General features: G+C 41.5%; 2 protein-coding genes across 2 annotated transcripts; one reads left to right on the top strand and one right to left on the bottom strand.

Moving 5' to 3' along the window:
* Positions 1–3,782: 3,782 nt before the first annotated feature.
* LOC112230713 (olfactory receptor 10G4-like) lies at positions 3,783–4,915 on the bottom strand. The gene has a single exon (XM_024396965.2). It carries the CDS (start codon positions 4,913–4,915, stop codon positions 3,953–3,955), a length of 963 nt encoding a protein of 320 aa, XP_024252733.2. The 3' UTR covers positions 3,783–3,952.
* Positions 4,916–14,584: 9,669 nt separating this feature from the next.
* LOC112230714 (olfactory receptor 6Y1-like) lies at positions 14,585–15,262 on the top strand. The gene has a single exon (XM_024396966.1). The coding sequence runs from the start codon at positions 14,585–14,587 to the stop codon at positions 15,260–15,262; it is 678 nt and encodes a 225-aa protein (XP_024252734.1).
* Positions 15,263–18,941: the final 3,679 nt, after the last annotated feature.

Below are 18,941 nucleotides of genomic sequence, written 5' to 3'. Positions count from 1 at the left end.
TGTCCTCTGACAAATCAACTGTAAATTTCGGTGTTCCTCAAGGTTCAGTTTTAGGACCACTATTGTTTTCACGATATATTTTACCTCTTGGGGATGTTATTCGAAAACATAATGTTAACTTTCACTGCTATGCAGATGACACACAGCTGTACATTTCAATGAAACATGGTGAAGCCCCAAAATTGCCCTTGCTAGAAGCATGTGTTTCAGACATAAGGAAGTGGATGGCAGCAAACTTTCTACTTTTAAACTCGGACAAAACAGAGATGCTTGTTCTAGGTCCCAAGAAACAAAGAGATCTTCTGTTGAATCTGACAATTAATCTTAATGGTTGTACAGTCGTCTCAAATAAAACTGTGAAGGACCTCGGCGTTACTATGGACCCTGATCTCTCTTTTGAAGAACATATCAAGACCATTTCAAGGACAGCTTTTTTCCATCTACGTAACATTGCAAAAATCAGAAACTTTCTGTCCAAAAATGATGCAGAAAAATGTATCCATGCTTTTGTCACTTCTAGGTTAGACTACTGCAATGCGCTACTTTCCGGCTACCCGGATAAAGCACTAAATAAACTTCAGTTGCTTCAGGTGCTAAATACGGCTGCTAGAATCCTGACTAGAACCAAAAAATTTGATCATATTACTCCAGTGCTAGCCTCTCTACACTGGCTTCCTGTCAATGCAAGGGCTGATTTCAAGGTTTTACTGCTAACCTACAAAGCATTACATGGGCTTGCTCCTACCTATCTCTCTGATTTGGTCCTGCCGTACATACCTACACGTATGCTACGGTCACAAGATGCAAGCCTCCTAATTGTCCCTAGAATTTCTAAGCAAACAGCTGGAGGCAGGACTCTCCTACAGAGCTCCATTTTTATGGAACGGTCTGCCTACCCATGTCAGAGACGCAATCTCGGTCTCAACCTTTAAGTCTTTACTGAAGACTCATCTCTTCAGTGGGTCATATGATTGAGTGTAGTCTGGCCCAGGAGTGGGAAGGTGAACGGAAAGGCTCTGGAGCAACGAACCACCATTGCTGTCTCTGCCTGGCCGGTTCCCCTCTTTCCACTGGGATTCTCTGCCTCTAACCCTATTACAGGGGCTGAGTCACTGGCTTACTGGGGCTCTCTCATGCCGTCCCATAAGGGGTGCGTCACCTGAGTGGTTGATTCACTGATGTGGTCATCCTGTCTGGTTTGGCGCCCCCCCTTGGGTTGTGCCATGGCGGAGATCTTTGTGGGCTATACTCAGCCTTGTCTCAGGATGTTAAGTTGGTGGTTGAAGATATCCCTCTAGTGGTGTGGGGGCTGTGCTTTGGCAAAGTGGGTGGGGTTATATCCTTCCTGTTTGGCCCTGTCTGGGGGTGTCCTCAGATGGGGCCACAGTGTCTCCTGACCCCTCCTGTCTCAGCCTCCAGTATTTATGCTGCAGTAGTTTATGTGTCGGGGGGCTAGGGTCAGTTTGTTATATCTGGAGTACTTCTCCTGTCCTATTCGGTGTCCTGTGTGAATCTAAGTGTGCGTTCTCTAATTCTCTCCTTCTCTCTTTCTTTCTCTCTCTTGGAGGACCTGAGCCCTAGGACCATGCCCCAGGACTACCTGACATGATGACTCCTTGCTGTCCCCAGTCCACCTGACCGTGCTGCTGCTCCAGTTTCAACTGTTCTGCCTTATTATTATTCGACCATGCTGGTCATTTATGAACATTTGAACATCTTGGCCATGTTCTGTTATAATCTCCACCCGGCACAGCCAGAAGAGGACTGGCCACCCCACATAGCCTGGTTCCTCTTTAGGTTTCTTCCTAGGTTTTGGCCTTTCTAGGGAGTTTTTCCTAGCCACCATGCTTCTACACCTGCATTGCTTGCTGTTTGGGGTTTTAGGCTGGGTTTCTGTACAGCACTTTGAGATATCAGCTGATGTACGAAGGGCTATATAAATAAATTTGATTTGATTTGATATCTTATATTATGAGGACATGGCAACCATGTCCTGTATATGTTCGATAAACATGGTAACCATGTTCACACACACAACACTCAGGTATTATCAGTACTGCATTGGCTTACAGATTGCAGTGACACGGATGATGTTATGACACTTACAATGGCTTGTTTTTATTGTTACTAAGCTTCAATAAAATAAATATAGCTATTTCATTAACAACAATGCACAGTGACATAGTGGTCTTCTCTCATATAAACATGACCCATATTTTATATTTCTTTGTGTCTGTAACTTTAAATCTATTTTGTAAAAGGATCCTTTAAATGAGACCAAACTCTTTGGTCCTGTGTGGCTCAGACAGACTTCCCAGGATGCATCTCAAATGGCACCCTGTTCCCTATATAGTGCACTACTTTTGGTTCCTGGTCACCTGGCACTATAAAGGGAATAGGGTGCCATTTGGGACAGAGGCCCAGTCTCCTCTTGTCTTCCAGCTTCTCCACTGCATCTCCGTAGGCCTCAATAACCAGATCATGACTCAATGAATGCAACCAATCATTATTAATGGTTCTTATGGGTGATGTTGATGACACAGTGGGAATAGACATTAACTACTACGCTGGTGGGGATTGTGACCTACTAAAGCTGTGTAGCATAGTATAGCTATAAATTCTTGACTTCATTTTTATATCACTTTATTCAGAGGGCCTGTGTATTCATTGATAAAGAGTCAGGTTATAATCAAACTCCTTTCTATAGATGAATCCTTCCCAACTAGCAGCAGCAACAACTTTAGTTGCACAACAACATGTTATCTCCATCACTTCACTTCTCTGTCATTCACACATCTCTCATGTGAAACTCTTCTCACTCACAGATGAGTATGGGAGGGTACTTTCAGAATAAAACCCAGACATAAATTCTAGATGGTGATGCCATAATAAAAGTCTTGATAGACCTTACATACAGAAGTTCTGATGACTAAACTGAATACCATGGCTCCACTTGTACTATTGACAATCTCTTCATGGTGTGCTTGGGGCTATGGTCCTGGCCTAGTAGGCATAAGAAAGAACAAGATCCAGATCAATCTTTGCCATGAAATAAGGAAAAGTTCAATGTATTCCGAGAGTGCTTCATCCTTGTCCAATTTTCATCTTCGTCTAATCTTTATCTGTGTTTAGATAATTGGGTGTTTGTTCAATTGTCTGTTTGTTGTGGTGTGTATCGGTTGGTTGTGGTGTGTTTCGGGTGGTTGTGGTGTGTATCAGCGTTGTGGTGTGAGTCGGGTGGTTGTATCTATACACAGACAGAAAGTTTGATATTCGGTCAGTAGTAAGGAGCTGCCTGGAAGAGAGTGAACACTAATCATATTGTTCATCACAATATAAGGGCTCTCAAGTGGCACAGCGTTCTAAGGCACTGCATCTCACTGCAAGAGGCGTCACTACAGTCCCTGGTTCGATTCCAGGCTGTATCACATCCGGACGTGATTGGAAGTACCATAGGGTTGCGCACAATTGCCCCAGCGTTGTCCGGGTTTATCCGATGTAGGCCGTCATAGTAAAAAAAAAAATCTGTTCTTAACTGACTTTTCAAGTTAAATAAATATATATAAATAGGGGTTATATAATCAAATCAAGTTTATTTGTGATTTTCACAGGACATACGTTGTGTACACTATAACGTACATTGAAATTCTAACTTGCATGTATAACTCTCGACATTGCAACAACAATTTTAAAAAGTACGTTGAATATTGAGTGTAATAAAATAAAACCATTTAGATATTTTCAGGTGTAATGTAACGTGCTGACAGAAGAAGCTGGAAATATTTAAACCTTGGACTGTGGTTATTCAACAGAAATTCAATCTGATCTTTCTTGAAGACAAAGCAACTCTTAAAGGCAACGTAAATGCTGCTGATGTGAGCTGAATTGGAAATTATCTTTAAAACCTTTAAACACACTGATTTGAAGTCACAAAATAATACTTTTCACTACCTCATTTCATCACTGCCGTTCTTTTCCTAGACAGTATCTGAACCAATCTCTTTCTAATCTCCTTGGTCTTCAGACAGTAGACTACTGGGTTAATCAGAGAAGGTAACAGCGTGGCCATAATCAGTAAAGCATTACGCTCCGTCAGATTCAGCCTCACCCCTATCCTCGTCAACAACACAGAGACCAACTTGGGAGCGTAGAAACAGAACACCACAATGATGTGACAAATACAGGTATTAAACACCTGCACTCTGCTCTCATTGTTAGGCAGTCTCAGTACTGTGTAGATCAGATTCACGTATGACAGCAGAATGAATATGAACTGTGCACCAATCAACCACAGACCCAGGATGGTGGGAAGCATCCAATAGGGTTCAGGGTTGACACAGGCAGCTCTGACCATAGCAGGATAGTCACAGAACACATATCTAATGATGGGCTGGCAGTATGGAAGGCTGTCTGCCTGAGCTGTTAATACCCCCATGACCCCTAACCCTATCAGCCAGGTAGCTGTGACCAATAGGAAGAGCCTTGGGTTAGTCAGGATGCTGTGGTACCTAAGAGGGGTTCTGATAGCGATGGTTCGGTCCAAAGCCATCAGGGACAGGGACAGACACTCTTCGATGTCACCCAGGTGGTAGATGTACATGCTTGATATGCAGGAATAGTAAGAGATGGTTTTGACCTCGCCCAGCAGGACAGAGATCATGGTGATGCTGGTGCTGGTGGTGAACATGATGTCCACCACGGACAGGTTACAGATGAGGAGGTACATGGGCGTGTGCAGCCGTCTGTCCGTCAAAATGATGCAGATGTTGGTGCCGCTTCCCAGAATCACAAGGAAATAGGTGATGAAGATGAGGAAGCCCAGGAGCTTCTGGTGAGAGAGGTGGTCGAAGCCTGTGATGGTAAACTCCTCCACATTCTTCCCTGTGAAATTCACTAGAAGTTCACTAAAAAACATCTTCAAGCATCAACCCTTGTGAGTTATTAAAATTAAATCACTATATTCCTATAGCTTCAAATACAAATGAGTTAATTTGAAAACAGTACAACAGTACAAAAATCCAAATGTATTTGATTCTTCAAACAAAGCAGTCTCCACAATGCAATCCGTCCATAACTTGTTAAGTTGTGGAGCCAATCCAAGCCCTGCGGTAGAATTTAGTGGAGCAGATTTTAAAGAGGCTCAATCCACCCAGGGAGTGGCAAAACCACACATGGAGGACACAGGGGAGAGGGATCCAAAGTCATTATGCTTTGGAAAGCTTTCAAAGTTTTCTAATGAAGTAAACATGACACTAATCAAAAGTTTAAACATAAAGAGATACAGTGCCTTGTAAAAGTATTCATCCCCCTTGGCATTTTTCCTATTTTGTTGCATTACAACCTGCAATTTAAATCGATTTGGATTTCATGTAATGTACATACACATAATAGTCCAAATTGGTGAAGTGAAATGAAAAAAAAAAATGAATGTTTAAAAAAATAAAATGAACGTAAAAGTGGTGTGTGCATATGTATTCACCCCCTTTGCTATGAAGCCCCAACCAATTTCCTTCAGAAGTCACATAATTAGTTAAAGTCCACCTGTGTGCAATTTAAGTGTCACATGATATGTCACCTGATCTCAGTATATATACACATGTTCTGAAAGGCCCCAGACTCTGCAACACCACTAAGCAAGGAGCACCACCAAGCAAGCGGCACCATGAAGACCAAGGAGCTCTCCAAACAGGTCAGGGACAAAGTTGTAGAGAAGTACAGATCAGGGTTGGGTTATAAAAAAATATCAGAAACTTTGAACATCCCACAGAGAACCATCAAATCCATTATTTAAAAATTGAAAGAATATGGCACCAAAACAAACCTCCCAAGAGAGGGCCCCCCACCAAAACTCACAGACCAGACAAGGATGGCATTAATCAGAGAGGAAACAAAGAGACCAAAGAAAAGCCTGAAGGAGCTGCCAAGCTCCACAGCAGAGATTGGCCAATCTGTCCATAGGACCACTTTAAGCTGTACACTCCACAGAGCTAGGCTTTACGGAAAAGTGGCCAGAAAAAAGCAATTTCTTAAAGAGAAAAATAAGAAAATACGTTTGGTGCTCACCAAGTGGCATGTGGGAGACTCTCTAAACATATGGAAGGAGGTACTCTGGTCAGATGAGAGTAAAATGTAGCTTTTTGGCCATCAAGGAAAATGCTATGTCTGGCGCAAACCCAACACCTCTGGGTGGTGGCAGCATCATGCTGTGGATATGTTTTTCATCGGCAGGGACTGGGCAACTGGTCAGAATTGAAGTAATGATGGATGGCGCTAAATGCAGGGAAATTCTTGAGGGAAACCTGTTTCAGTCTTCCAGAGATTTGAGACTGGGACAGAGGTTCACCTTCCAGCAGGACAATGATCTTAAGCATACTGCTAAAGCAGCACTCAAGTGGTTTAAAACCTCTTAAAGCTAGGGGGCAGAATTTTCACTTTTGGATAAATAGCATGCCCAATTTCAACTTCCTGCTACTCATGCCAAGAATATAAGATATGCATATTATTCATATATCTGGATAGGAAACACTCTGAAGTTTCTAAAACTGTTTGAATCATGTCTGTGATAATAACAGAACTTATGTAGCAGGCAAAACCCAGAGGACTAACTGTTCAGATTTTCTTTTCCCCCCTCTCTGTTCCCTATCATGTCTTTGCCATTGGATATTTAATAGTAACCTATTTTCAGTTCCTACTGCTTCCACTGGATGTCGCCAGTCTTTGGAATATGGTTGAGGTTATTCCTTTGTGCTATGAAGAAGTAGGCCAACTTGGAACTGGGGACACTTTTGTGAGTTGCGCAAGACGTGAAAAGCAGTGCTGGTTTCTTTTCTTTCCTGTATTGAATACAGATTGCCACGTCTACAATTTGATCCATTATTAACGTTTAAAAATACCTAACGTTGTATTACAAAAGTCGTTTGAAATATTTTGGCAAAGTTTATAGGCAACTTTTGAAATATTTTGTAGTGACGTTGCGTTTTTGTAAGCTGTTTTTTTCTGGATCAAACGTGCTTTATAAATGGACATTTTTGATATATGGACGGAATTAATCGAACAAAAGGACCAAATGTGATGTTTATGGGACATATTGGAGTGCCAACAAAATATTGGAGTGCCAAAAAGCATTTTTTAAATCTGACATGTTGGCTGGATTCACAACGAGTGTAGCTTTAATTGAGTTGATCTTACATGTGTGATTTAATGAAAGTTTGAATTGTATAGCATTTTATTTGAATCTGGCGCTCTGCATTTCCCCCAGCAATTGGCCAGTTGAGACGTTAGCGTCTTGCCTATCCATAAGAGGTTTTAAGGGGAAACATTTAAATGTCTTTGAATGGCCTAGTCAAAGCCCAGACCTCAATCCAATTGAGAATCTGTGGTGTCATGACGTGGCCCTTTTTGGGTATAGCGAGTGGCTTCCCCCTATCTCCCTCCAACACCCAGGTTCTGTTATCTCAGGTCATAAATTCCTGAAGGAGACTCTCCTCCTGGCCACGCAGAAAGATACACATAGAAAGAACAAAGGAACATCTTCTATATCACAGAACTTGAGAACGGAACAATATCCATGTTTTGGAGAATGTGTAAACGGTCGGTGGAGAAGCCAGCTACGACCCGGTCCGTTTTGTTTCATGTTTGTGACCTCATGAAAGACAATATAGCCACATTACCATAACTCTGTTTATACAGGAGCCTCCGTTATGAGGTTTGCATCTCATCATTGTATAAAATGAATGAGTAAAGATGAAACTACTTGTGAAAGTATGTAATGTGATGTTAAACTGTTAATTAATGTGAGAGAATTGTATTCCCTTTAAAGTTTAACTAAATTATTGGCCCACCTCCATGAGTACTGGCATGATCTGGCTCATGGGACAGCCCTTTTCTACTGTTAGGAATAAAAACCCACCTGAAGAAATCCTCTTGAAACCATGCATACATCAATCACAAAGGGGACGAAGGTTTTAGTTTAGACAAAAAACACAAAAAAGTCAGTATAAGCTAAGGTTGTAATGGTTGTTGAATTCCTAACCATATCTCGTGGAGCATTGGCTACACGGGTGGGAATGGTTAAACTCTGAGACTATCGATCCTGACAGAATAAGAGCTTATTAATTAATTATTAATCTTAGATAATAATTACTAGTCTGCAGCTAGAACTTATGTCAACCTGGATTGCGATGACCGTCAACCACTGAAACATCTATCTATAAGAACATTTCTGAGTGGTACTCTGAAGTATCCATCCTAACCACGAAAGACTTAAGGCAAGCAGAGAGAGAGAGATGTGCGAATTAACTTTCCAACAGAAAGACGGACGATATATATTGATTGAAATTATTCCCGAATGAATGGGCGTTCATGTGCAAAGGATTAGCATTTCAATGAATATAATTATCAACTGTGTAGTGACTCTTTTGTCTTTCGCGCCCTTCTCAGTCCACACCCACTTCCCTTTGTCCATCAAGCCGTCATATCGGCTTAGCCCACTAGGGAACCTCCCCTATCATTTCCTTGTAACCATATCTACTGTTTGTTTGTTTGTGCATTTCTGTGATTATATAGTTAGTAAATAAATGATTAAGTCAATTGGTGTATGGATGATTCATAGTAAAGGCTAGGTTTGTGCAGACAACCAACAATTTATGATGTTTGGAATGAGACTAACGTGAGGTAAAGAATAATTCATTAATTAGAAGACTAACTGATCAGATACTAAAATATCTGAAGAGTTACAGTGGGGCAAAAAAGTATTTAGTCAGCCACCAATTGTGCAAGTTCTCCCACTTAAAAAAATGAGAGAGGTCTGTAATTTTCATCATAGGTACACCTCAACTATGACAGACAAAATGAGAAAATTAAAACCAGAAAATCACATTGTAGGATTTTTTATGAATTTATTTGCAAATTATGGTGGAATATTTTGGCCCATTCCTCCATGCAGATCTCCTCTAGAGCAGTGATGTTTTGGGGCTGTTGCTGGGCAACACAGACTTTCAACTCCCTCCAAAGATTTTCTATGGGGTTGAGATCTGGAGACTGGCTAGGCCACTCCAGGACCTTGAAATGCTTCTTACGAAGCCACTCCTTCGTTGCCCGGGTGGTGTGTTTGGGATCATTTTCATGCTGAAAAACCCAGCCACGTTTCATCTTCAATGCCCTTGCTGATGGAAGGAGGTTTTCACTCAAAATCTCATGATACATGGCCCCATTCATTCTTTCCTTTACACGGATCTGTCATCCTGGTCCCTTTGCAGAAAAACAGCCCCAACGCATGATGTTTCAACCCCCATGCTTCACAGTGGGTATGGTGTTCTTTGGATGCAACTCAGCATTCTTTGTCCTCCAAACACGACGAGTTGAGTTTTTACCAAAAAGTTATATTTTGGTTTCATCTGACCATATGACATTCCCCCAATCTTCTTCTGGATCATCCAAATGCTCTCTATCAAACTTCAGACGGGCCTGGACATGTACTGGCTTAATTCCAAGGTGGGTGAATACTTTCGCAAGCCACTGTAAAGGCTTCTCTTCCCTGCTCTCTGTAAAGTCCACCGATAAAGTGCATGTGTGGTGCTATGCACACATTTTTATCCTTGTTTTGGCAGACACAACATAGCTGTGTTCTTCCGTACCGGAGAAGGAGAGCAAGGACCCAAGACACAGACGTCTTGCTCCAGTTGAAGAGACATGCTGGTGGGCTAAAGACAGTGCCTTAAAGAAGGTCTTAGGAGCTTTTAGAAATCCAGATGAGGGTCTGTATGTTGACGTCCTTCTCACTCTTTCAACCATAGAAGATCAGAAAAACATCAACACTACTGTACAGGTCAAGGCACAAAGATACATTGAGGGGTTGCTTATGTATGAAACAATACTTACAGCTCAGATATTCCTCTGAATATTTTCAGGTAACCTCAGCAGTCACAAAATATCTTCAAACAAGTGGAATGGACATTCTGTCTGCACCTCGTATGGTTGTGTCTACAGCGGAGCAGCTGAACTGAATGGCAAGAGATTTTGAAAAAGTCAAGGAAGCTGTAGACACATTTGATCAGTGGGCCAACAGGAAGTTACAGGAACAGGTAGAAAAAAACAGAGCTGTAGTTAGAGACCACTCTGCCAACGAAAAGGGCTCGAAAGAAGAAAACCATGCCTGGAGAGATGGCACAATACAAGACCTTTACTGGGGCAGAGAGTGCATACAGGATTGGTGTCCATAATCATATTCTGGATACAGGTATAGATAGCATCCAATGGCGTTTTCTAAGTAATGGCTATGCCCTCCGATGAACCATCGAACAGGCAAAGCGTAAATACAGGACTAAAATTGAAGCACAGCCAAGAGCTGCCCAGTGACATGAGCCTACCAGACTAGCTAAATTACTTCTATGCTCTCTTCGAGGCAGGTAACACTGAAACATGCATGAGAGCATCAGCTGTTCCGGACGACTGTGTGATCACACTCTCCGCAGCCTGTGAGTAAGAACTTTAAACAGGTCAACATTCACAAGGCCACAAGGCCAGACGGATTACAAGGACTCCGATGTTCTCCGAGCATGCACTGAACAACTGGCAAGTGTCTTCACTGACATTTTCAATCTCTCATTGTCTGAGTCTGTAATACCAACGTGTCTCAAGCAGACCACCATAGTCGCTATACCAAAGAACACTAAAGTAACCTGCCACATCCGCCATGCTGATCCTCAACACGGGGGCCCCTCAGGGGTGGTGCTCAGCCCCTCCTGAACTCCCTGTTCACTCATGACTGCAAGGCCAGGCACAACCCCTACACCATCATTAAGTTTTCTGTTGACACAACAGTGGTAGGTCTGATCACCGACAATGATAAGACTATGGGGAGGAGGTCAGAGACCTGACCGTGTGGTGCCAGAATAACAACCTATCCCTCAACGTGATTAAGACAAAGCAGATGATTGTGGACAACAGGAAAAGGAGGACCGAGCACGCATCCATTCTCATCGACGAAGCTGTAGTGGAGCAGGTTGAGAGCTTCAAGTTCCTTGGCGTCCACATCACCAACAAACTAACATGGCCTAAGCACACCAAGACAGTCGTGAAGAGGGCACGACAAAACCTATTCTCCTCAGGAGACTGAAAAGGTTTGGCACGGGTCCTCAGATCCACAAAAGGTTTTACATCTGCACAATCGAGAGCATCCTGATGGGATGCATCACTGCCTGGTATGGGAACTGCTCTGCATCCGACCATGTGGCACTACAAATTCCTGCCATCCAGGACCTCTATACCAGGCGGTGGCAGAGGAAGGCCCTAAAAATGGTTAATGACTCCAGCCACCCTAGTCATAGACTGTTCTCTCTGCTACCGCCGGTAAGCGGTACCGGAGCGCCAAGTCTAGGTCCAAGAGGCTTCTAAACAGCTTCTACCCCCAAGCCATAAGACTACTGAACAGCTAATAATTTTGTTCATATTGCTCATATTGTTCACCTAACACCTTTTTTGCACTATTGGTTAGAGCCTGTAAGTAAGCATTTCACTATTTGGCGCATGTGACAAATAAACTTTGATTTGATTTGAAATGGCTACCCAGACTGTTTGTATTGCCCACCCCCTACCCTTCTACACTGCTGCTACTCTCTGTTATTATCTATGCATTGTCACTTTAATAACTCTACCTACATGTACATATTACCTCAATTACCTCGACTCCGGTGCCCCCGCACATTGATTCTGTTCCAGTGACCCCTGTATATAGCCCCGCTATTGTTATTTACTGCTGCTCTTTAAGTATTTGTTTTTCTTATCTCTTACTTTTTTTTGTTGTATATTCTAAAAGCTGCGTTGTTGTTTAAGGGTTTGTAAGTAAGCGCTTCACTGTTCACCTGTTTGTATTCGGCTATTGTGACAAATTTGATTTGATTTGATTTGATTGTTTGTATTCGGCTATTGTGACAAATACAATTTGATTTGATTTGATAACTTTCAGGTGTAATAAACCATCCTTCACATAATACTGTAGAAGCAGTGTTCTGATAATATAACAATGTACAAATATTATACCTTCCTGTATGGTGCCCCGTATAAGACAGGAGTTCCCTGACATGTTTGAAGAATACACAGACTCCTCCCTCTATTGAAGACTCCATTTCAAAAGCATCTCTTCAGTCCTCCATCATTTGACATTTGGAACAACACAAATAAATAATCATAACATTTACAACTATATACATTTAAATATATATACAAAAATAAGACTCGAAAATATAAATAATAAGTAACAAAAAGAAATGGAAACAAATTGTAGTATATGAATACAAATGATAAAGAGAATCAAATTATTACACTATTACCCTATTGCTAACAAAAAACACACAAATAAACTAAATTGTACAAATCCTATACCACACAAATACACAAATAGAATAACACACTTATAAAGAAGATAACCTGATTATAACACAATTGCAATTCAAACAAGAAACACACAAAATAAATTGCACAACTAATTGCATTACTAATTGCATTAGTACTGTACAAAGTTAGAGGTGTGCTATTTGATAGATTCCCCAACTCCCCCTACCTCGGGCTTCCAGTGGGGAGACCTGAGGTCAACCTACCCCACTCCTCATCTCATACTTCTGAGTGAGGGACCTTCCCAGGCAGTAGCCTGCCTAGCTCACAAACTAGAATCTGGACGCCCACTCCGACAAGTTTAATTGACCCACAGTCCCACACGGTGACATGATATCATTGACGTGACGTGCAAATGAGCGATAGAACACCTATTGCGCAAATGTCACCATTCGGAATATTATTTTCATATATATATATGAATACCTGTATATACAGTATATATATAATATTTTGTTCAGGTACCCCATACCTCCCCTGGCAAGATGCCGCCCTGGGCGGATGCCCATGTCGTCTATGCCTAAATCCACCACTGGACACGTGCCAGCATGGAACTTACTGGTTGGCATCACTCACTCGGGCCAGGAGTAGTCCATTGGCATAGTAGAAAAGGGCACCTCCTTGCAACGTACACTATAATCACATAGACGCAGCACTGATTATATTATCAATGGTGGTTCGGTGAATTCCAGGAAAGTATTTTGACTCTTGATCAGATCCAATGTGACCAACCAAATTCCAGTGTCCTCCATTACTCTGAAGTGGGACTGTTGTTTGACCACTGCCTCAGCCTTCTGGCACAGCTCCTGATATGTTGTCATTGACCTGGATGTCCTTCTGTTTCACATCCCTTATGTTCTCATTGACCTGGATGGCCTTCCGTTTCAGTCCCCTTATCTTCTCATTGACCTGGACTGAGATGACCAGTGGCTTTTCACAATAGTGAATAAAAGGGGGGAAAAGGGACAGCCTTGTCTAGTCTTACATTTTCAGTAGTTTTGCAGTAGACAGCATACAAGGTAGTAACAAAAGTGCTGACTTGAATTGACCTTGTTCTGTAGCCCTTTGACCCTAAACGTCCTAACTCTCCCCAGCCTAAGTTGTCTACCTGTAAACACTCTTCTCAGGTGTATCAACATTATAATTGGCTCTCTGATGACTGCCTATTTGTTAACTCTGTACAGAGTGACATCAGATCCTATGAGAAGATTAATGTCACAGTGTTGAAAATATTTTCAACCCACTAACTGTTGGGGTTTGATGGGACAATGTAGATAGATAGAGAGAGAGAGAGAGAGAGAGATAGTCCGTCTTTTGGCAAGACTCCGCAAATTTACATTTAGCAGTAATATTTAATTAGACTTGCCTAAACCCATAGCTTTGGCCTGTTGTTTACACATGAGTTAGTCTCTCTCTCTCTCACTCACTCACTCACTCACACTCACTCTCTCTCTCTCTCTCTCTCTCTGGCTCTCTCTTTCCTAATGAGTGTACAGTAACAATATGACAGCAAAGTATGACAGCAAAGCAGTATTCCCACCAGGTCTAGTGTCACTGTCACTCTTTTCGGGCCCAACAAACAGGTGTTCATCAGAGACCTAATTAGAGTGTTGGTAGACCTGGGGTGGCTGAGTCATCACCTCACCTGTTTGCAGGTAGCCATGCAGGTGACGATGGAACTGTTGTTAGCTACATCATGCTTGAGATTAAGTGGGGCCTATGTCTTTAGGCCATGATGTTAGGCCCAAATGTATGTTTTCACTATTACCACTACCTTGACATATATTACAATCTGATAGTCATAGTTTTTTCTTGCAGTATGAAGCAGGTGAGGCCATCGAAGTTGTACCTCCATGTGTGAATAGCCTGGGTATATCTAGAGATAGAGTATACATTACATAACATCTACTGTATCTTTGTCCACATGGAGCCAGTTGGATGGATCAGTGGGCCTATCAATTCAATGAGGAAGTGGTAATACTGTTCCCTGATGATGTTTATTAACCTTAATAAGACAGGGAAACCATTAGTCTAATGATTAGACCTCTGGACCTGGGGACTGTAGGTGTTGAGCCCCAGAGAAAGTGTAGCATAGCATAGCACAGCGTCTAATGATTAAACCTGTGGTCTGCAGGTGTTTACACCCCAGAGAAAACATAGCTCCATAGCATAGCATTGCATAACATAGCGTCTAATGATTAAGACAGCCATGGTGGACATCATGTTCACCACCAGCACCAGCACCACCATGATCTCTGTCCTGCTGGCCGAGGTCAAAACCATCTCTTGCTACTCCTGCATATCAAGCATGTACATCTACCACCTGGGTGACATCACAGGGTGTCTGGCCCTGTCCCTGATGGCTTTGGACCGAACCATCGCTATCAGCACTTCTCATAGGTACCCCAGCATCCTGACTAACCCAAGGCTCTTCCGGCTGATAGGGTTAGGGGTCATGGGGGTAGTAGCAGCTCAGGCAGACAGCCTTCCATACTGCCAGCCCATCATTAGATATGTGTTCTGTGACTATCCTGCTATGGTCAGAGCCGCCTGTGTCAACCCTGAACCCTATTGGATGCTTCCCACCATCCTGGGTCTGTGGTTGGTTGGTGCACAGCTGACATTCATTCTGCTGTCATGCGTGAATCTGATCTACACAGTACTGAGACTGCCTAACAACGAGAACAGAGTGCAGGTGTTTAATACCTGCATTTGTCACATCATTGTGGTGTTCTGTTTCTACGCTCCCAAGTTGGTCTCTGTGTTGTTGACGAGGATAGGGGTGAGGCTGAATCTGACGGAGCCTAATGCTTCACCTTCTCTGATCAACCCAGTAGTCTTCTGTTTGAAGACCAAGGAGATTAGAAATTAGAAAGAGATTGGTTCAGATACTGTCTACAAAAAATAACTGCAGTGATGAAATGAGGTAGTGAAAAGTATTATTTTTGTGACTTTAAATCACTAATGGGTTTGAAAGATCATTTCCAATTCAGCTCACATCAGCAGCGTTTACGTTGCCTTTAAGAGTTGCTTCGTATTCAAGCAAGATCAGATTGGATTTATGTTGAATAACCACAGTCCAAGGTTTAAATAGTTCCGGCTTCTTCTGTTAGCACTTCACGATACTACACCTGTATATTATCCTGTATCTATTGTATCTAAATGTTTTTATTTTATTACACTGAATATTCAACTTACTTATTTTTATTGTTGATGCAATGTCGAGAGTTATACATGCAAGTTAGAATTTCATTTTATGGTGTACACAACATGTGTCCTGTGAAAATGACAAATGAACTTGGTTTGATTATATAACCCTTAGATATATATATATATATATATAAAATACTAATATATATATATATATATAAAATACTAATATATATATATATTTGTATATTAGTATTTTTTAAAAAATGTTAACCTTTATTTAGCTAGGCAAGTCAGTTAAGAACAAATTCTTATTTACAATGATGGCCTACCCCGGACCAACGCTGGGCCGATTGTGCACCGTCCTACGTCCGGATGTGATACAGCCTGGAATCGAACCAGGGACTGTAGTGACGCCTCTTGCAGTGAGATGCAGTGCCTCGGAACGCTGTCCTACTTGAGAGCCCTTATATTGTGATGAACAATATGAATAAAGTGTTGACTCTCTCCCAGGCAGCTCCTTACTCCAGAACCAATAAAACACTTTCTGTGACAACCACCCGATACACATCACAACACTGATACACACCACAACACTGATACACACCACAACCACCCGATACACACCACAACCACCCAATACACACCACAACACTGATACACACCACAACACTGATACACACCACAACACTGATACACACCACAACCACCCCGATACACACCACAACAAACACCCAATTGAACAAACACCTAATTGTCTAAACACTGATAAAGATTGGACGAAGATGAAAATTGGACCAGGATGAAGCCCTCTCGGAATATATTTGACTTTTCCTTATTTCACGGCAAAGGTTGATCTGGATCTTGTTCTTTCTTATGCCTACTAGGCCAGGACCATAGCCCCAAGCACACCATGAAGAGACTGTCAATAGTACTAGTGGAGCCATGGTATTCAGTTTAGTCATCAGAACTGCTGTATGTAAGGTCTATCAAGACTTTTATTATGGCATCACCATCTAGAATTTATGTCTGGGTTTTATTCTGAAAGTACCATCCCATACTCATCTGTGAGTGAGAAGAGTTTCACATGAGAGATGTGTGAATGACAGAGAAGTGAAGTGATGGAGATAACATGTTGTTGTGCAACTAAAATTGGTGCTGCTGCTAGTTGGGAAGGATTCATCTATAGAAAGGAGCTTGATTGTAACCTGACTCTTTATCAATGAATCCACAGGCCCTCTGAATAAAGTGATATAAAAATGAAGTCAAGAAATTATAGCTATACTATGCTACACAGCTTTAGTAGGTCACAATCCCCACCAGCGTAGTAGTTAATGTCTATTCCCACTGTGTCATCAACATCACCCATAAGAACCATTAATAATGATTGGTTGCATTCATTCAATCAGGACCTGGTTATTGAGGCCTACGGAGATGCAGTGGAGAAGCTGGAAGACAATTTGTCCCAAATGGCACCCTATTCCCTTTATAGTGCCAGGTGACCAGGAACCAAAAGTAGTGCACTATATAGGGAATAGGGTGCCATTTGGCATGATCCTGGGAAGTCTGTCTGAGCCACACAGGACCAAAGAGTTTGGTCTCATTTAAAGGATCCTTTTACAAAATAGATTTAAAGTTACAGACACAAAGAAATATAAAATATGGGTCATGTCTATATGAGAAAAGACCACTATGTCACTGTGCATTGTTGTTAATGAAATAGCTATATTTATTTTATTGAAGCTTAGTAACAATAAAAACGAGCCATTGTAAGTGTCATAACATCATCAGTGTCACTGCAATCTGTAAGCCAATGCAGTACTGATAATACCTGAGTGTTGTGTGTGTGAACATGGTGACCATGTTTACCGAACATATACAGGACATGGTTGCCATGTTTACCGAACATATACAGAACATGGTTGCCATGTCCTCATAATATAAGATATTAATGTTCTAGACACGTTTCATGGGAACTTTGAAAGAACGTTTCTATGTATGTACTCACACATAGTGCTTTTAAGATAGTGTTTTCAACTTGCAACTTATATCATTTGACTATTCTCTCGTCATTGATTTGATTTACTTATCTCAACAATTTAAAGTCGAACGGACAGCGTTTTCACTACTTTGCAGATATGAAAAACAGATATATAAATATATAACATTCCCAGGTTAAACTACAAAACTAACCTCCATACGAGGTTTTAATAGTAGGTTAAATTTGACTCAGAATTCCATGACAGAGTAATGTGGCTAATAGGCTAGCTTATCTATTTATGTAGCTATTTATTTAGCAAGCTAAACACACAAGGCCTAATGTTAGCTAGGGAGGATGTCATGTCCTTGGACAAGTGGGTGAGTGACTTTTTCCCCCCATATCGTTTTTCGGTGGCTACAGCTACAGATGCAGGTGTCATTTGGTTAACTAGCAAGAAATGTGAATCACTTTGCTAGCTAGTTATGCTAGCTATGTTGTCAACAGTTAGCATATCTCTAGTTATCAATCAAATGGATTTAGCATTGATCAAATGAGCAGGCAGACAAGTTCATGTTCTGGGTAAGTTCTATTTGACAGGAAGGAATTGGTCTCTTGATAAAATTCCTTGCCCATCACGGGACCATTCCTATGAAAATGTTACTTAATGACGTAATGAGACGCTTAAGGGAACGTTCTCTAAAGTTGTGGGAACGTCTGATTTTAGCTGGGTTTGGCCTGTTGCTTACACATGAGTTGCTCTCGCTCTCCTTCTCTCATTTACAGAGAGCGTTTCTAAGCTATGTGGACAAGCCGGTCCTCATTAGCTATCTCATTAGACTGACTGTGAACTCAGTGGGAGACTCATGTGTTCACAGATAGATAGAGGTCTAGTAATCATATGTGATATTACAGATGGATAGAGGTCTGGTAATCATCCTCTATGATACTACAGATAGATAGAAGTCTAGTAATCATCCTCTATGATGCTACAGATATATAGAGGTCTAGTTATCATCCTCTGTGATACTACAGATAGATAGAGGTCTAGTAATCATCCTCTATGATACTACAGATAGATAGAGGTCTAGTAATCATCCTCTGTGATACTAAAGATGGATAGAGGTCTAGTTATCATCCTCTATGATACTACAGATAGATAGAGGTCTTGTAATCATCCTCTATGATACTACAGAGAGATATAGGTCTAGTTATCATCCTGGAGTAAAAGTTAAATATTTTCTTAAGGAATGTAGTGAAGTAAAAGTAAAACTTGTCAAAAATATAAATATTAAGGGAAGTACAGATACCCCCTCAAAACGACTTAATTAGCACCTTAAAGTAGTTTCACTTAAGTACTTTACGCTACTGTCATTAGCTCAATTCATTAGCTCAACTGGATGAGAGTGCCTGCGAAATTATT

The sequence above is a fragment of the Oncorhynchus tshawytscha genome, linkage group LG33, assembly GCF_018296145.1.
Source record: "Oncorhynchus tshawytscha isolate Ot180627B linkage group LG33, Otsh_v2.0, whole genome shotgun sequence".
NCBI classification, from domain to species: Eukaryota; Metazoa; Chordata; class Actinopteri; order Salmoniformes; family Salmonidae; genus Oncorhynchus; species Oncorhynchus tshawytscha.
This window is presented reverse-complemented; position numbering and strand designations above follow the sequence as displayed.

What these genes read in the sequence shown, in the direction of transcription:
- LOC112230713 (XM_024396965.2), bottom strand. Translation starts at nt 4,915, where the DNA reads ATGTTTTTTAGTGAACTTCTAGTGAATTTCACAGGGAAGAATGTGGAG.
- LOC112230714 (XM_024396966.1), top strand. Translation starts at nt 14,585, where the DNA reads ATGATTAAGACAGCCATGGTGGACATCATGTTCACCACCAGCACCAGC.